At 57.8% G+C, this 18,764-nt stretch overlaps 1 protein-coding gene across 2 annotated transcripts in view; it reads right to left on the bottom strand.

Moving 5' to 3' along the window:
• SMOC2 (SPARC related modular calcium binding 2) overlaps positions 1-13,343 on the bottom strand; it is a 143,657-nt gene extending 130,314 nt beyond the window's left edge. For both annotated transcript variants that reach the window (XM_059399310.1, XM_059399311.1), the window contains exon 1: positions 13,031-13,343. In XM_059399310.1, the coding sequence (XP_059255293.1) occupies positions 13,031-13,126 (96 nt within the window). In that variant the 5' untranslated portion in view covers positions 13,127-13,343. The remainder of the gene's footprint in view (positions 1-13,030) is intronic.
• Positions 13,344-18,764: the final 5,421 nt, after the last annotated feature.

Raw genomic sequence — 18,764 nt, 5'->3', positions numbered from 1 at the left:
AGCGTCCCTCTAGCACGAGTCCAGGAGGCCTGTGTGGTGCTACAGTCCACACCAGAGTGTGTCTCACGACAGGGCCCAGTGTCCACTTCCGCGGCCGGTGACTGCGATCGGCTCTAGGTTGTACCCGGAATGTCACCAGAGAAAGGACGGCAGACGAGAGGCGAGTTAGCCACAGAATGACTGACGACCGGAGGACATGCAGCAGAAGGTTCCCTACCAGACTCCTCAGACTGTTTCTCGACGGAAGGAAAGAGAGGAGAAAACTGGTGGGAAATCCAGAGCTCTCCCTCGGGTGGGCGTACTGTCCTCTGTCCCGCTGGGGTAAGTCCTCACCCCAGCCAGCAGCCAGCGCCAGGCGGGCCTTGGGCCGCTCACAGAGGAGGCCGGCCAAGCAGGTCCCCTCGGCCCGCGCGGCTGCGCTCAGGTCCCCGTCTGCAGCGCACACATGTGGTTACCCCCCGTGTGCCACGCCTCCAGGACCCACCACCCTGCCTGGCTTTAACGGGAACCCAGCCAGGTCAGACCACCCGGGAAGGACCATCCCGGGGACCAGGACCCCTACGGGTGGCCACACCCCCCACGCCCGCCTCCCATGCCTGCCTCCCCCCACCCCACCTCTCCCGCCTCCACCTACATAAGGCCCCACCCCACACCCCCACCCCATCCCCCACACCCCACCCCCCAGGGCCCACACACCTGTCACCCTGGTCACAAGCGCAACCACGTTGAGGCTGCTGGGTCACTCGAGGGTGATGTGCGGGGCCCGCTGTCAGCACGGTGGCGCAGCTGTGCTCAGAAACCAGCCCCCACCCGCCGACAGCCCAACGGGAAACCAAGTCCTTCCCAGTGTGGCGCACATGCCCACATTCAGGTCCCAGCCCACGGCCCTCCAGGGTCCTGCAGCTCAGGGATCGTCACCCTCGGGGGCCGGGCCGGGGCACTGACAGCCACTGGCGGTTTGGAAAGCCTCGTGGGGCTTCTGTGGACACCTGGCAGGAGGGGGCACAGAGCCCATGTCGTGCGCCCTGCAGGCCACCAGGTGCATCGTTGGGGACTTGCACTCCCAGAGCTGCCCGCCTGTGTGACGTCAGGATGGCCTTGGGGGTTTTCTGAGTCTCCCTTCACTGTGGTGTCGTGGTCCCCACAGCTCGACCGCTAACCCACGGCCGCGGGGACATCTGACACCAGCGACTCTGAGACAGGCCCCAGGAGTAATGATGACATTTGTGTCCTTTGTTTGGCATTTTTTGCCTGATTGTGTTATGTAACCTCCGTAAGGTGAGTGAGTCTCAGTCTTCAGAAAGTCCATTTAAAGGAGGGAAGGGGAGAGGCTGAGCATGAGCGTTTCCAGGTACAGCAATGAGGACAGAAGCCGCCTCTCACCATGGCGAAACCCAGCGCAGCCCCCGTGCCAGGCCCCTCAGGCCAGCCTGGGCACCGTGTCACCGCGTGCAACCCGCCCGTCCCCCCTTGAAGGTCTCACTTCCGACTCCGCTCGAAGATAGAAGGCAGCGTGGAGACGGCCGGGCCGGCACAAACTCTGCAGCTCTCGCGGAAAGCTCAGCCTCCGGAGTCAGGCGGAAGTCAGCTGCCCTCCCATGGCCCTGTCGAGGGTCGGGGTGAAGCGGCAGAGTGCGCTCTTGCCCTAACGGACAGACAGCTGAAGAGCCAGAAACAGGAACCCCGGATCACAGGGTGCACCCCGTCTGCCAGTGCCCCCAGCACTGTGGCTGCACCCCCCACCCCCAGCATCATGGGCTCCAGCACCAGCCAGCACCCTCTGCCTGCACCCCTGCTCTGACAGCCTGGGAGGGCCCCCATGGCTGCCCAGCCTACCCTCTCAGAGCACCTCGTGCCCTGCGCCCAGCCCCTGTGCCCCGCAAGAGACCCTCATGAGGCCTCTGTACACGGCCAGGCGTCTCTGTGCCTAGCACACTCCCCACCGAGACCCAGACCTCAGAACTTAGGGGGACAGCCCCCTCCTGGGCAGCATTTTGGAGAGCGATGATCCCTTCCCATAGCCCCAGCCCACTGTCCACAGCTCCAGCAGGGGCACAGGTTACGTGACGCACAACCGTCTTCTCTGCAGGACACTGACCGGTGTCATGGCTGGACAGTGAGTAACCTGTTTGTCCCATTGTCTGGAGCCGGCAACGGCCCTGGAGAGACTCCACGTCTGTCACACACCTGGTCCCTCGAGCCCACCCAGACGCTGCGCGTGCCGTGTCACGACTTCATCCCGTGTGTCCCTGGGCTGTCCCTCCTCCAGAGAGCCCTCCGGCCCATGGGACTCGCACGCAGAGAAGCCCCCCAGCATGGGGACGGGGCCTGGGCTGCAGGGCACCTCTCACGCGCACTGCCTGCCCTCGTGCCGCGCCGGGCCCCTGCCTGCCTGCCCGCAGAGCCGAGGCTGGACCAACTCTGCCACACTCGCCCTTGGGAACACCCAGACAGCAGGGATGTCAGCCCTGAGAGCCTCGATCTCACAGCCAGAGACTTAGGGAAACCCAGAAAGTAAAGAAGAAAAGGTTAAAAAAAAGTGATTTTTTTAAAAAAAACAAAGCCTGGTTAGAATTTGGCTGAGTCAGATTCTGGGTTAGCACACGCATTCTTCTCGGACATTTCAGTTCACAGAGCCCGGGGGCATACAGGCTTCTCTACCCTCCCCACGGGGAACAGGTGACCTGACCTGCACAAGGCTGGAGGCCTGGCTCCGGGGCCACAGCCGGTACCCGGACCGCAGGGAGGAGGGGATGGCCAGGCGCGACGCTGTGCGTGCTGGGCAGACTTCAGGAGACCCAAGGCAGAGAGAGACAAACACAGACAGAGATAGAGACAGACAGAGACAGAAAGAGAAAGAGACAGAGACAGAAAGACCAAAAGCTTTAAAGAGAGAGACTGAGGGAGACGCAGAGACAGAAAGAGACTACCTCCAACGCTCCCTTGCTTTGCCAATTAAATTGTCCTTTTTGCTACATTTGGGGCTCAGGTAAGAAGAGAAGGGGCGAGGTTTCAGGCGACGGGCCAGGCGGCCCCCAGAGGAGGGATGCAGCGGTGGCACGGCGCCTGAGCTGCTCTCTGGGCGCAGCCGCCTGCCCCGCTGCCCTCCCTGAGGCCGGCGTCAGCGCACACGGGCAGAGGTGCACCTGCTGGGGAAGGTCGTGGGGGACCATGACCGCCGGTTAACCTGCGGCTGGACCTGGGCTGGACCTGGGCTCTGGGAGGCCACTCACCCCTTCCTGCCCGCCGTTCACCCCCAGAAGCTGCCCCAAGGACACAGCCTCGAGACGGAAGGGTGATGTGAGCCTGTGAGGACTGGTCGTTCCTGAGCCCATTTGGAGCCTCCTTACGAACATTTCCAGTCTGGCGGGAGACGAGACACCAGAGCCCCTCATGGCCTGGGCCATGGCCCAGGATCCCCAGAGCCCAGGGGCAGCCCCTCCAACCCAGCACCAAGCAGCAGAGCAACCCAGGCTCCGCGAGGACAACCTGGAAATGAGCCCCAGCTCTGATGAGAACCAGGCTGGGGAAGGGCCACCCCAGGATGGCAGGCGTGGCCCTCCTCCTGATGGCCTCCGGAAAGAGAGTCCGGGGGCGACGGCAGCCGCAGCAGAAGGAAACAGAGAGACGCGCCCAGGACGAAGGAAGGGGAAAGAGCGGGGACAAGGGTGGGCCGATCGCGACTTCTCCGAACTTCCTGCGGAGTCTCGGGTACAGCAAAACGGGAGTGGTTTCTGAGCCTGGTGCGGTGAGGGGTCAGCGGGAGTCTGGAGGGAAGAGGGTGTCCCTGGACACCCGGGAGGGCCTCTGTTGAGGTTAGGACCCATCACAAGGGGCAGGCTGGAGAACTTCCGTCCCCGGAGCACAGGGATATCGTACGGATTCTGCAGGCAAGTGTCATCGGACTCCCTGAGCCGGCAGACCCTGCAGCCGCGGCAGCCGGGGGGCAGACAGCCCGACGGCCTCAACGCAGCACTCCTGCGGGCGGCCGGGAGCAGCCGTGCATTTACCAAGCGAACCCCAGACTCGAACTACAGCTGCCGGAAACACCAGATGCAAATTGTCCTGTTGCTTCCTTCCCTGATTGAGCATCTCTGCACCGTGGCTCCAGTCTCTAAAACTGGAAAGCCGGACGTGGTGTCGGAACCCACACTAAGTGGCAGCAGCCTCTGAGGTCTTTTCCTTGTCAAGGTGGCAGAGGCTCTGCTGGTGGTCAAACCCCAAAGCCTACCCAGGAGCCCCCCAGCACCAGGAGCCAGGCTGCTCTTGGGCTCCCTCCTGTGGCGGGTGCCGGGAGCGTCGAACCGGCGGCCTGCACGCGGGGGCGGGGCGGGGGGCGCAGCACCTGTGCTTCCGGCTGGGTGTGCACAGGCCTGGGGTGCCGGACGGAGATCGAGACTCCACCTGGATTCTACTTCTGAACGGAGGCAATGATGCATCTGCGGCAAGTCCCGCCAAAAGTTCAGTCTTTTAAGGATGAAGACCGGGTTATCAGGAGCACCGATCGGCAGGTTCTGCGAAGCTACAACTTAGCGAACGTGTATGTTCAGGTCAGAGCTGTTACTCACTTTCCCACCCTGAGGCGTTCGCACAATCTAAAATACATACACCCAGGAAGTGTATCCAGCGTCTTGGCAAGGATGTCACAAGGACGAACAAGATGCTATCGTGAGGGCGCGGGAAGCTGGCTCGCTGCGGCTCCAGAGAGAGAGGCTCGCAGGGTCGAAGCAAGGTATCACACGGAAGCCCTAATCCGCAGTCCTGGAGGCGTCGCCCCGATGCCGGGAGATGCGGCCCGTTCCCCGGAGACAGCTGGGGGCGCGGTGCCGGAACGGGGTGTGGCACGTCGGGACTGCTGGGCGCTCGCTGCAGGACATTATTCGATTCAAATGTCACTCACCGGCTTAGCGCAAGCCTTTTAGAGGGAGTTCGCAGGAACCTGCACTTGGAAGTCTGAGGGGGCGTTTTGATTGTTCAGTCATTGATGCTGAAGTGAGGTGAAGGAGGGGAAGACGGACCCAGACCTCCCGGGCGCCTCCCGGAGCAGTGCTCAGGGCCACGGGCGGACATGCACCCCTTCTCTTCTGGAGTGAGTCCTGGCCTGTCCTTCGGGTGTATCAAGGCCAACAGCCCCTTCCAGGAGGACAGAGGGGTACCCCACACACCTGCCCGAGCCAGGGACGGTCCCAACTGGCCTAAGGGGAACGAGAAAGCAAATCTCGTTTAACAGGACTGACAAAGAAGATGCCACTGACGAATTAGGGGGCGACTACTGGGGACACTGGCTTAACAGAACCTCAAGTTTAGAAAGCTACATGGACAAGTGAGCCAAGCACACACTCGCGCCTCTTAACAAGGCTCTGCTGTGCCACCTTCTGCGATCTTGTATCTAGACTGACCGCCACATTCCTGGAAGGGTACTCGTCCACCAGAGCTCGAAATGGGGCCTCAGAAAGGAAACTGGGAGCCTTGGGCCCTCAGGACCCCACAGAACAGATGATGGCAGACACAGAGCAATGCTTAGTGGCCGCCTGGGGCACATGAACTCCTCCTGTTATCTTCAGTGTCCTGCAAAGGCTGGGCAGAGAGCCGGCAGGAGAGGCAAGGACTTGGGGGACAGGAGGAAAGGCATCTGGCCTCCAGAAGACCTCACCATCTTCCCTAAACACGATGGAAAGCAGAATACTATACAAGATCTGTAAAATAAGTAAATGAATGAAATAAAACCAAACTCCTTCTGAAGTTGCTGCGGGTCCAAGAGAGCCTTCCTGATGACAACTTGTGTTCCCTAAGGAATGGCCTCGGACCAAGGCACCGGAAGGTCTGTGCTCTCTCTCTTTTCCGTGTCTAGAACTTGGTGTGTCTGTTTCCCGAAGATGAGGGACTTGCCGGCCAAGCTGTCCTGGCCCTCGGTGGGCTCCACGGGAGCCCGGGGCGCCCTCTGTCCCTTCCTCTTCTCTCCGCCACCCTCCTCCAGCCGGCCTGGCCTGCGGCGGCTGCCCTGCCCGGGGGGAGGCGTGGGGAGTCAGCCCAGCCCTGCACGCAGCTCAGGCTGGCCGGCGAGCTATGGGCCTGTGTCAGCTCAGCTGTGTCACAGCGAAGAGATTCTTGGGGCACGTGACATCTCTCAGCAGAAGGAAGGAAGGGAAATCACGACCTGCGTCTCACCCTTTCCCCAGGGCCACGGTGCCAGAGACATCTCTGTGCCAGCAGGTGACGCGCCATCTGGACCTCTACCCCAGTGGCCTGGGAACCCCATCATTCATGGGACCATCTCAACCCTGCCAGCCACACAGGACAGCAGGACACTAACTTCTGGTTTCCAAAGATCTACTTTTTATGTTAATTTTAAATAAACTTGAAGCAATTTTGGGATTACACAGGCCCAGGTCCTCTGTGGAAAGAATCCGTACACACGGAAGACAAACAACGCACTAAATTCTGCTCTGAAACCTTCGTTCACATCTCACAAGTCGCTGCTTCACTGACGGGCGTTCATGGAGCTTATCATCATCGTATTCCGTAATTCCCGTATCGTGTCTCAGAGCGGCCGGCGCCTCTCCACGGGCCGTGAAGGCTTTGCTCCGACGGATGCCTGACGTGCAGCCACAGAGCTGCGAGGGGTCTCTGGGGTGATCCTGTTCCTTCTGCCTGTTGCCGGTGTTCGGGGACAGCTGGGGCAGGGCAGGAGAGAGCACGCCTGTGACAGGTGCACCAGGAGAGGCTAACCAGAGACGGCGGCCGGACCCGCGGAGAAAGGCAAGTCTCCCTCTGGTTCCTCTCATGACGGGCCGTACGCAGTGGTGAGAGAAAGGAGCGGGAGAGGGAGAAAGAGGCCGCTGGGTGTCTGTGGATGAGGCCTGGGTGAGATCCAGGCCACGGGGGCCACAGAGACCCGCAGCTCCTCATGGCTCTGGCTCAGCAGCAAGGCTGTCAGGGAAGGCACCTGCCCGCGCCCACGGGTGCGTGAGCTCGTCAGCAACGGCACAGCATGGAAGCTGAGGAGGTTCCCTCAGAAATGAGAACCCTCCGCTGCTGGCCTCGGCGACGCGCTTCCCGTCACCGCTCCAAGTGTGCGCCAACCACCCTCAGACACTGTCCACTGAGGCCCAGTCTCACGGGCCCCTCCAGAGAAGGAGGCTCGCTACGGGCCGTCGGAGGGTCCGCACTGCCTGGGCCGGACACAGGGGCCTCCTCCTCCTCGGGCTCCACGGGGCCCGGTGCCCTCCCCTGGCACCCGGAGAGGAGTCGGGGCAGAGGGACGCCCACCCGGACCACTTCCCAAAGCAGCCTTCGTGGGAGGCCCAAGAGGGCCCAAGAGGGTCTCCTGCCCGGCACCCAGCCTGGGCACGGGCCCTGGAGCGCCCTGGCCTGGTCCAGAGGACTGTCCTGTCTGCCCTCGCGGGCTGGGCTGGGACGGCCCAAGCCCGATCCCAGGAAGGGAGTCGCCTGCCTCTGGCTCGGGCATCGCGCCCATAGCGTGGGTTCCTTTGTTTCTGGGGCTTTGTTACTGGCCAGAGGGGAAGACAGACACACAACACAGCCCCCCTCGGCCCGTGAACCTCAGCGTGGTTTTGCCAACAACCCGGCAACTTTGTTCTTGAAGAAGTGACTGAAATCTAACAAATTTGAGAACATCCGAGATGGAACGCGGCCTCACAGCCGGGGCCGCACTCTGAGCCCGTGATCAAACGCACCGCGGATTATTGTGTTTACCTAAACTTGTCCTGCTTTCCGAGACTTCATCATTAACGGGAGAGACGTTGCCAGCAACCTCAAACCCTAAGTGTCGGCGCACCCCCCGCCCCCGCGGAGAAACACCGCCCGGGAGCCAGGCTTGCTGGTGGGTGGGTCAGCTAGCGGCTGGGGTCCCGGGACAGCAGCGCCCCCGCGGCACAACGACCGTCCGGGCAGAGCCGAGGGGACGCCCGCCCCATGCTCCCGGGCGAGCGCCAGCATGGAAACTGCTAACCGGGACCGCACTAGGAGCAGCATCTCCGTGAGGGCAGCCGCGGCGATTCACGGTGACTCGGGCACAAGGAGAAAGACCACGGCGGGAACAGAAAGCAAAACAAAGGAAGACGCGTGGCCGAGGAAAGGAGAGGTCGCTTCCTGCGCGGACATTCCAGCTCGTCTCCGGGGCCAGCGCCGTGGGCCACACACCGCATTAGCTCATCCACAACAAAATCACAACATCGAAACGTGACCGCGGTTCTAGGCGTCACTCTGAGACTGCCCTCGCGTCCAAACCTCCGATTAAACTGAGCAGATATCACAGCGCGCAAGCTGCCACTTACAAGGTCTTTTTAAAATTCTGACAGTACAAATGCGTTAACATTTCCCTGGGCTCCAGGTTCTGTGTGTGTGTTATTACGAATCTTTGCTCTTTGATTTCCAGCCTGGGGCTACAAAACCACATAAGACCGTCTGTTATTAATGCTTCCAGAATAATTTCTTCCTGGCCCATATGAAATTAGGATTTTATTTTCTGAATTCTTTCCTCTTGCAGGTTTCAGTTAAATAGCTAATGCATCAAGCACTTTTCAAACTCGAAGCACCTACGAATGTTAATAGCGGGATCCTGCCCTACCGCCAACACCACCGATCGGTTCTACTTTTCTGTAAATGAGCTCAGAATGTTATTTCCCAATTCTTCTTCTTCAATTTCAAAATCCCACTAGAAATCCATCAATCATTTTTGGCCTCTGTCTGTCATGTGGAGAACGGTATAATTTTAATTCAAAATGTGTAAATGTCACCTTGCTCTCTCTCCCAGTGCTCCGCTAACCCTAACTACAGCCCTCCTAGATCCGGGAGGCTCCTGAAGCCATTTTGATGCAGAGTCACCTAGAAATCTGCTGTCCTGAGCCGCTGTCACGTCAGCGCCTGCTTATTACGCAATCCTCTCAGGACCTGAAGTTACTTATGGCTTCATTTATGGTCTTGATACCAAACCAGAATTCAAGTGGCCCTCCAGATGCTGGGGCTCAGTCACAGGCAAGGGGGCTTCTAGTTGGAAACCGCCAGTTGCGTTCCCCATCCCTGTCCACCTCGGCTGTCGGTGGTCGGTCTCGGGCTGACGCTGAGCCCAGCCCTCCCAGGGCACCAACGTGCTCAGGGCACCTGCAGCACAGCAGCAGGAGAACAAACACCCACAGTCGTCGCCAGAGGTACCGGACCCGACCGCTGAGACTCCGCAGGCACATCTCACCCTCGTGGCCCAGAAATGGGGGACACTTTGGAGCCGATGCTCCTGTGACATCAATATCAGGTTCCCCTGCGGGCGTGCAAATGATGAAATATTTTAAAATTTACAGATGAGCAAATGCCGGCTTTGCGTTTCCTTCCCCTCTTCCAACGCGAAGAAACGCCTGCGGGGTGCAAGCGGCCGCTTGGACTCTGACCTTCCAGGGCCCTGGCGGTGAGTCCCGAGCAGGAAGGTGGGAGGAATGCAACGCGGAGCAATCCTGGGTCCCTGAAGGGGACACGGAAATTAGCTCCGGGAACACCCATCCCCCAAAGGAAGAGAAACAAATGCAGGTTGAATTTGGAACCGGCTCTGTCAGCTCCGGGCCAGGGGCAGCTCCCCCGTGTCCTGAACTGGGTGCCACAGGACGTTTGTGGGTGGACGGTGGCAGGTGTCGCGTGAGCAGCACAAAGCCCCTGGCAGAATGCCGAGCGCAGGTGCTTACGGCCGTGTCCCACAGGCGAGCCCAGGACACGGGCAGCGGCCGCTGGGCCCAGGGAAGGGCGAGGCGTCTGCCTCTGGCGTGTGGCACACCACCATTCGGTCGGCTCTCAAAGGAACCCACGGGCTCCTTCTCAGATCCTGTGGGAAGGGGTCCAGGAACCTCAGCGCCCGTGCAGAAAGCGTTCGGGCGCGGGTGTGCCGTCCGACCGCTAGCACCCGTGCAACGACCCCCGTGACAAACTGAAGGCATGACCACGGGCGCGTGCTGCGTGCGCCCAGGTGACCTTGACCGCAAAGTAGCCGGGAGTCTCAGCCTTCTCAGAAGTACGAGGGGTGGGCGCCTGGGTGGCTGCTTAGGATTCTTTTCCCCTCCCATTCCCTCCCCCTACGCCTCACCCTGCTCTCTCAAATAAACTGATTAAATCTTTTCAGTTTTTTTATAAAGAAAAAAAAGCTAGGCATCCCCATGAGAAATGGACATGATCTCGCCTTAGAATGTACCTACTTCTTAAAGAAAGAACAGCTGTAGACCCCATGAGGGCAGATCAAACACACGGCACAGCATCTGTGGACTGCCAAGAACAATGAAGTCTGATCGATAACCAGGAGACCAGGAAAAGCCAACAAGAGTCATAAGAGAAACACAAAGGTCCTTGTGGCACCATTTCTAAAGAATGACTTGGCAACGTGCCTTCTCTCGCTCTCGAACGGAGTAGTAGCCGCGCCCCTGCCCCCGACAGCACTGCCCCCGGACAAAGAGTGTGGGTGTGAGGAGGGCGGAGGGCCGGTGCGCAGCTCTGGGAAGCCGGTGGGGACAAGCCCCCAACCCACAGAGGTAGGGGACGATCCCTGCTTCAAGGTGAGGACAGAACAGAAGGAGGCGCAGAGGAAGCCGCGTTCTCTCCTCTGCCCGTTGACCCCTGCACGCCTGAACGAGGCACACAAACAGGCCAAGACCAAAGCGGCGTGCTCGAAGCTGTGACGGGTGAGAGCACCGTGTAGCCAGGGCCCTCACACCAGAAGGACACAGCACCGAGCTGGCAATCACAGCAGTCGAAACTGTGTCACGCAGGCAATGGCGTGGGTGTCATCAGAAATAATGCTAACGGAGAGCTAACATACGCCGGGCGTGTCAAAGGCTTCATCCTTAACCTCACAGCATGTTCAACAGACATTACTCTATCCCCAGGTCACCGACAGGGAATCTGGAGATGAAGAAAGTTAAGGCACAGCTCCAGAGTCGGTCACACACCCAGAAGACGCCCCAGCTGCCTGGGGCCGGGGCTGTCTCTCTGAATGATTAAAGATCAGGTGTAAATCTTGTCGAGGAAACAGAAGATGCCCAAATACTAGAAGGTGATCTGGAAAGAGGTGATCACCGCCGAAGATCCAGCACGTCCAACACTCCTCGGGACGCCTCAGCCGACTTGCTGAATTCCTGGACTGTGGGACCGGATGGGGGCTGGGATATGCCAAAATCTTTTAGGGCTTTAAATTTTTCCTCTGGTCATGAAAGCGTCATGCATCATATTTGCAAGTGCAGATTTAAGGCAAAGGTCTTCTGGGAGAGTGTAGTAAGGGGCCTTGGTCCACACTGGACTCCCCAGGCAGGCAGCCAGGGCCCGTGCAGCCGAGAAAGACACGGAGCATCCCAAGAAGCAAAGGACAAGACGTCCCAAGTAAGTTACACACAAGAGTGGCCGGGAGGGAAGGGAACCTAGAGATTTAATAACAAACCGTCTTGCTTCTGCTTTCCCAGAGAGGTGCCAACAAACCCAGGAGCTCCCAGAAAGCGGGCACCTGGGAGTCTACCTTTTACACATTCAGAAAATTCACGGCAAGGGTAGGAAAGCTGGTTCTCCCAGCTCTGGGAGACAAGGCCAGTGTCGTCTTTGGGGAACTGCTCCGTTCCTCCGCGGCCTCGGTGTGCTCTGAGCGGGAGGGGTCTGTTGGTACTTGTGTGTGTGCCTGTGTCTACGTACTGTGGCTGTGGACACACGGGGTGGGGGGCACCCACAGGAAGTCGAGTTTGACAGCCTCTCCGGTGATAGCAGTCCTGCAGGAAAGCTGAGCCCGGGGAGACAGCCTGGGAGCTTCCAGGGAGCAGTTTCTAATCTACAAGTCATTTGCAAGACACAAGGCAGGGACCCAAGGGCTGCTCCAGAAGAATTTTAAGTATGAACAGTGAACTCACTAACATCTTTCCCCCTCACACTGCTTGAAAAGGAAGAAAGAAAGAGAAAGAAAGAAAAAGGCTCACAGCGCTGCTTCAGACTTGCTGAAAAGCAGAGCCAGCCGGACCGCAGCTCCTTTCAAAAACCTTAGGTGTTTTCGATACAATAACCCCTTCAGGACAAGCCCCACTACTTCAGTCATCTCTCCGTCCGAGGTCAGTCATCTCTCCGTCCGAGGTGTTCTCTCAAGCACTTGTTCAAAAACACATTTAAGTGGAATGTTTTCGTTTCTGCAGATTGCATTAATTATGGGTTTGCAAACGCAGCAAGCCCACGAGGTCTGCCCGAGCTGGGGGCTGCAAACACCCGGCCCGGGCCAGCGGCGGGTGGCTTGGCTCACGCCCTGCACCGAGCTCCAGGCTTGGCCCTGCGCTGCCGCTGCGGCCAAGGCTGCTGCAGAGAAGTTTCAGCTAAGAAAGAAAAACACACAGCGGTCAACCGCGGTGACCCACGCGCTCCGGAGCGCGCCTGCCTGCGCGCAGCCCCCGGACCAAGAGAGGACCAGGGGAAGGGGACTGTGGGACATGGAGACGCCTTGTCCCCCAAGTTCTGCCGGCTGACACGAGGGAAAATACTATTTATTTTAATGTCATCTGCTTCCTCCGAGATTCCCTTGGGGAGGGTGTCTGGACACGCAGGCGAGCCAAAGGGGGCTCAGGAGGAGCGCCATGACAAGCGGCTCCTTTCCCAGCAAGCGGCCGCGGGTCCGCGCTGTGCCCCGGCAGGGCCCAAGTGACAGAGCGACGCGAGGCCGAGCCCGCCCCAGGCCGGAGGGGCAGCAGTGAGTGGGCGAGCGTGTCCGCGGCGGGCGGCCCTCGGACAGTCCGCGGGGCGGCGCCGGCGTCCTCAGCCCTGGGTCCGCGCCGCGCCCTGCCCCCCAGCCAGCCGGACGCGCAGGAGCCCAGAGCACCCCCACGCGGCGGGGAGACCCCAGAAGCCCACGCAGCCGCCTGCGGACCGGCCCGGGCCTCACCTGCCCGGACCCCGAGGCGGGAGGCGGCGCCACGTTCCCCAGGGTCACCTGCTGCCCGCGCCCGGGCGCAGGGGCAGGAGGAGGCGCGGACCGAGTCGGGACGGGCCGCCAGGTCGGCGCGGGGCGACTCACCGTGAGCGCCGAGAACTTCTGCGCGGGCGCCGGCGGCAGCAGCCCGGCCAGCAGCCCGGCCAGCAGGGGCAGCCAGCAGAGCTGCGGGAGCAGCATGGTGACGCGCGGCCGGCGGCGGGAGCGGGGCAGGGCGGCGGGAGCGGGCGCAGCGTCCTCACCCGCGCTCGGCGCCGACTCCAGCGCGGCCCTCCGCACCCGCGGCCCTCCGCGTCCTGTGCGGCTCCGGCTCCGCCGGCTGCTGTCAAATAACCCAGAACTTCCCGGATCCTCCTCCCGCCGCTCGCTCCCTCCCTCGCCGCCTCCGGCCCCACCCCCGCCGCGCCCGCTCCTCCGTCGGCCGCGCGCTCGGCCCGGGCGCCCAGAGCGCGGGGTGCGGGGTGCGGGGTGCGGGGTGCTGGGTGCGGGAGCCAGCGGCGGAGCGGGCCTCGCGGGGCTGCGCGTCTGGGGGAGCGGCCGGCTGGCCGGCTTCCCGCGCGCACACGCACTCGCGCGCACACACAGACACGCGCGCACACAGACACGCGCGCACACACAGACACGCGCGCACACGCACTCGCGCGCACACACAGACACGCGCGCGCACAGACACGCGCGCACACAGACACGCGCGCACACGCACACTCGCGCGCACACACAGACACGCGCGCACACAGACACGCGCGCGCACGCACACTCGCGCGCACACACAGACACGCGCGCACACAGACACGCGCGCACACAGACACGCGCGCACACGCACACTCGCGCACACCCTGGGAGAGTCCCAGGCACGAGCCCAAGATGCGTTGAGCCCTTCTAATGTCCGGGGCACTGACCCGCTGGCGCAGAACAGACCCTGAGGTTAACCCAGCCCCTGGAGTCTGGGTCCAGCCCCAGGCCGCAGGCTTCTCCTAGACCTCCCGAGAATGTGTCCCCTCGCATTGGCTGGTGGATCAGATGGCTTTCCAGCGGAAGAAGCCATCAGCACCACATGGTCCAGATAATTCACCGAGGGCCGCTGGCCTTTGGCATTTTTCAGCAGATTAATGCACTTGGGGACGAATTTTGGACTAGAGATCCAGGGTCTGACAGGGCACCAGGCAAGTTTGGCAAGAATGTGGCCATTTCTAGAGCGGCTCTGTCAAGGCCGCTCAGGTGTGTTGGGAGCACACCAGTGTACAGGTCCAGACTTCACCGTGGGGACTGGTTAGAAACCTAGAGACTTTTGCACACCCAGTCTCTGGACAGTGCCCACTGCAAACGACATTGCTGAAATAGTTCAGCCTTGGCTTACAACTTTACAGGGAAAAAAAAAAAAGACTAATTCTGGCTCCCACAGAAAACCCAAGAGTGAGGATTTTCAAGAACAATGCCTCGATTGACTTGTCAAGGGCACTGGGAAAAAAGAACAAAACAAAAATTCCAGATCTGATTTTTAATCGAATGTTTAATCTGAAGCTTTGGCTGGAAAGGGCGGGGTGGGGGGGCCGGGGGCAGTGGGAAGGAATGTTGGGGCCGTGTCAGCAAATCCCATGACTGGTTCCGGGACAAAAGCTGTGCTATTCCAACCACAGGGTCCCACACTTTGGAGGGAGAGGTGTCCCCACGTCCAGCAGGAAAGTGATGGACACAGGGTCAGGCAGGATGGGGAAGAAACGTCTTGCCGAAAGCCACGACCGAGTCTCCTTCCGATTCCAGAGCCCGGAGAGTCTGCTGAGTACTTAAACACATTCCTCCTGGCTCCGGGGCTCAGAAGGAAATTATAATAAACTCCTGGGGCCTGAGAAACAGGTGAGCAAAGCAGCTGCAAGCGATTACGTAAATAAGGAATGCCATTAGGAAATGTTAATAAAAATTAAGGTAACAATAGAGAGGTAAATACTGCATACCACAAATTGTAAGACCGTCCAAAGAAGAAAACATACATTCAGAGCTGACCTGAATCCTTTAAAAAGCACTTCCTACTAAAAAATTTTGTGTTTACTTTCTTCTTTGGTTAGAGGCCTGCTGACAGCTGCAATGCTGATTTGATACTGTGCAGTTTCCTGTAGCCCTCGGGAGGCGCGGACACAGTCTGCTCCTCGACCCTCACGGACTTCGAGGATGGCGACAGCAAGACTTCATGATCCTCAGTTTACAGATGAGAAATAAAAGCAAAGAGGTCACACACCTTCGCCAGATCTCACAGCCAACAAGATCAGGACCAGATTGGGCTGCGAAAGCCTGTGGTGCCGGCAGTCCTCCTCCCCTTCCTCGGGAGGCGTGGGGGCCCACGGGGGCAGAGACAACTTGGCTCTCAGAGCCTCTTAGCCAAGGAAGATGTGTCAACTTGTCTGTCACACCTGCAGATCCTCCGGGAATTCCAGAAAGATAAATGTGTTGGGTACGTCTGTGTCTCTGACAAATGAGGCAGGATGAGGTCCTTCCAAGACCCTAACAACGAGAAGAGCCCACGGGCGCTACCCGCCAAGTGTCACGTTCTCAGAGATGCTCGTGGTGGAGTCTGCAGTCCATTTTATGGCGAAAAATAATACGTTTATGTAAAACACTGGGTCATAGTTCTGTCTGCTGCTCTGAAGTCTCCAGAAAGTCACAACTGGCAGGAATACCAGACAGTCGCCCCCACTAGTAAGAACAAATGCATTTCAAAATTTAGACGGGAAATAATCGACTCGGTGTTTTCCAAGCAGTTCCTATAGGACAGACAAGTGCGGAGAAGTTCCCTTCTCTCGGAGAGGCGGGATTTTTGAAAGTAACAAATGGTTAGAGGTCATTCTAAAACATGCCTTCTGGATCCAGAACTTGGAATCAGAGAAATTAAACAGCCAGTATTCACCCGGGGCTTAGATCTAGAATGCACTGACGCCATTGGCAAAACACTTTATTGGGCACACCACCTTACTTTGTTTCTTGGACTACAGTAACACGACAGAAGGACCTTATTTTACGATATAATGTGATTATTATTTCTGGGTAACTTGTGTTTGGCTAGAACACTTTCTGTCAGCTCCCTTTTCTACCTTCATAGGCAGCTGTGGGCCATTTAAGGAAAGGTCCGCTGATCCTGTCTTCCAAAGCTTACCTCCGCATCGCCATGCTGCCTGTCCCCCGTCAGAGCACAGACCCGTGTCACCTGTCCCCCGTCAGAGCACAGACCTGTGTCACGGCCGCCTCCGCTCACTTCCTCTATCAGCCCCTGTCCCCGCTTCTGCTGAGCCCTGAGCCCTGGCAAGAGGAATCGTCCAGGCCACTCCATTCCCCTTAGGGACGGACTCGCCTGACAGTCCCTCCCCTCAGTCCTGGGCTTTTCATCCGAGCCCCAACTCCAGAAACCTGCGTGTCAAAAAAGGGTTGACAAGAGACCGAGCTGACCAGTCAGGCGGATGGACAGGACTGGCAGGCTGGCCTTCACCATGACGGCAAAACCACGTGGGCTGCGCTCAGGGCCACAGTGCGTGTGGGAGCCCGTTGCCTAACTCAGAGGTTCTTCCCCTATTTTATACATTTAAGGAACAGATCATTTGAATTTGTCTTTGTCGTCAATAAAATCACATGAACAAGTTTACCCTTCCTTCTCAAGATGCTTGTAACAAGTTTTGTGATAACACTTTTCAGGTACTTTATGGAAATTTTAAGTAAATTGAAATATGCTGGGTGTCTTATACACATTATCTAATTAATTCTTGCAGAAACTCTGAAAAGTCATTATTTCCAGGTGGTAATAATAAAGCCCAGGGAGACTACAGGGCCTGCCCGGGTTTGCACGACTAGGAAGCGGTAGGAGCAGCAGTCAGCCTCCCCCAGGGCTGGGGTCCTTCTTCCCCGTCAGCCCACACTGCGGCAGGCGTGAGTACTCAGGTGCCCGCCGGCGGCCCCCACTGTTTTGCCCATTGATCAAGACCCACCACCGAACAAGTGAAAAATCTCTTTAGATTGTTCTTGGTTTGTCCGTGATCCTTCAACCCCACTAGAGTGTTTTCCAAAAGTAAGATTTAATGTTTCCGAAGAAATAAAAATTCGCTACAAAGCCAAATGCAAAATTGCTATTTCTACAGTGAGAACGTTCCCTCTAAAGCTGACAGGAGATGCCTGAGCTGTTCTAAAAGGACAGATTCCTGCTGCCAGAGATCAAGTCAATCTACACAACCGATCTACCGTCAGGTCCCAACATGCCGCTCCCGCGGGCAGACTCAGCACATGCTTCTTGAAATCCATCTGTTTCCGTAATATCCAGAAGCTGTTTTTGTCGTTCACGAAACTGCATGTGTTCGTACACGAAACTTAGAGAATATGTCGGCTCCAGAGCTAAAATCACGATCATTTGAAAAGCGCTTCGCTCTCAAGAGTAACGAAGGTGTGACGTGTGAGTGTGGAGAGGCCTCGAGCCGGTCCGTGGTCCAGGGGCCGAGCTGCCTCTGGGGTCCTCCTCCTTATTAACCACACTCTACGAGCGCCTTCCCCTCTCCACATGAGAACTGCCTTTAGGGGGGAAGAGTGTTTAAAATAGCAACAGAAGTATGGCTTGCCAGGAACACTGTGCAGCGTGTGAGCACACGGTGTGAGTTAGGCCGCAGGAAGCAGTGTAAGTGGACAACCCAAGAAAGACCTTCAGTTATCTTCCGACCCCTGCCCCTTCCTAGCCCGGCACACACATGCGTATGGTATCCCACCACACCAGTGTGCTGCCCCAGGTCTAAGCAGAACATTTAAAGGCATCTCCCCAGACTTAGTAGAAGGAAGAACATAACAATGATGGAGCAGAAATAAATGAAATAGATATTGAAAAGACAACAGAAACGATCGCTGAAATGATGCTGGTTCTTTAAAAAGATAAACAAAATGGGCAGAACTTTAGCAAGACTCACCAAGAAAAAAAAAAAGAGAGAGAGCGAGAGAGGGCTCAAATAAATAACATCAAGAAAGAGGAGACATTATGTCTCTGCCACAGAAATACAACGGATCGGAAGAGATTGTTATTAACAATCTTATGCCAACAAACTGGACAAAAATGGATGAAGCCCTAGAAACACACAAACCACCAAGACTGAACCGTGATGAGATAGAGAATCTGAACAGCCGGAGTACTAGTGAGGGGATCGAATCGTTCATCGAAAACCACCCAACAAACCAAAGTCCAGGACCAGATGGCTTTCCTGAAGGATTCCACCAAATGCTCGAAGAATGAACACCCATCCTGCTCAAACTCTCCAAGAACGAGAAGAGGAGGGACCTCTCTCAAACTAATTTTACGAGACCGGCATCACCCTGATACCAAAACCAGACAACGGCACAAGAAAAGAGCATCACCGGCCGGTATCACGGATGAACAGAGTCGCAAAAATCTTCAACAGAATCCCAGCAAGCGGAGCTCAACATGACACGAAAGGGATCACCTGCCAAGATCAAGGAGGGTTTACTCTGGGACGCAAACAAGGGTGGTTCAGCATCCACACATCGGCCAGTGAGCTCCACCGCATTACCCAAGTAAAGGGTCAAGACCACACGAGCAACTCAACAGATGCAGAAAAAGCATCTGACAAAATCTGCTATCCATTTACAATGAGAACTCTCAACAAAGTGGGTAGAGAGAGAATGTACCTCCACACAGTAAAGGCCACGCATGACATGGCCACAGACTCATCATCTTCAATGATCAAGAGCTGAGGGCTCTTCCTCTAAGATCAGGAGCAAGACAAGGATGCCCACTCTCGCCACGTCATCACTGTGTTCATTCAACACAGTATCAGAAGTCCCA

The sequence above is a fragment of the Mustela nigripes genome, chromosome 5, assembly GCF_022355385.1.
Source record: "Mustela nigripes isolate SB6536 chromosome 5, MUSNIG.SB6536, whole genome shotgun sequence".
Taxonomy (NCBI): domain Eukaryota; kingdom Metazoa; phylum Chordata; class Mammalia; order Carnivora; family Mustelidae; genus Mustela; species Mustela nigripes.
This window is presented reverse-complemented; position numbering and strand designations above follow the sequence as displayed.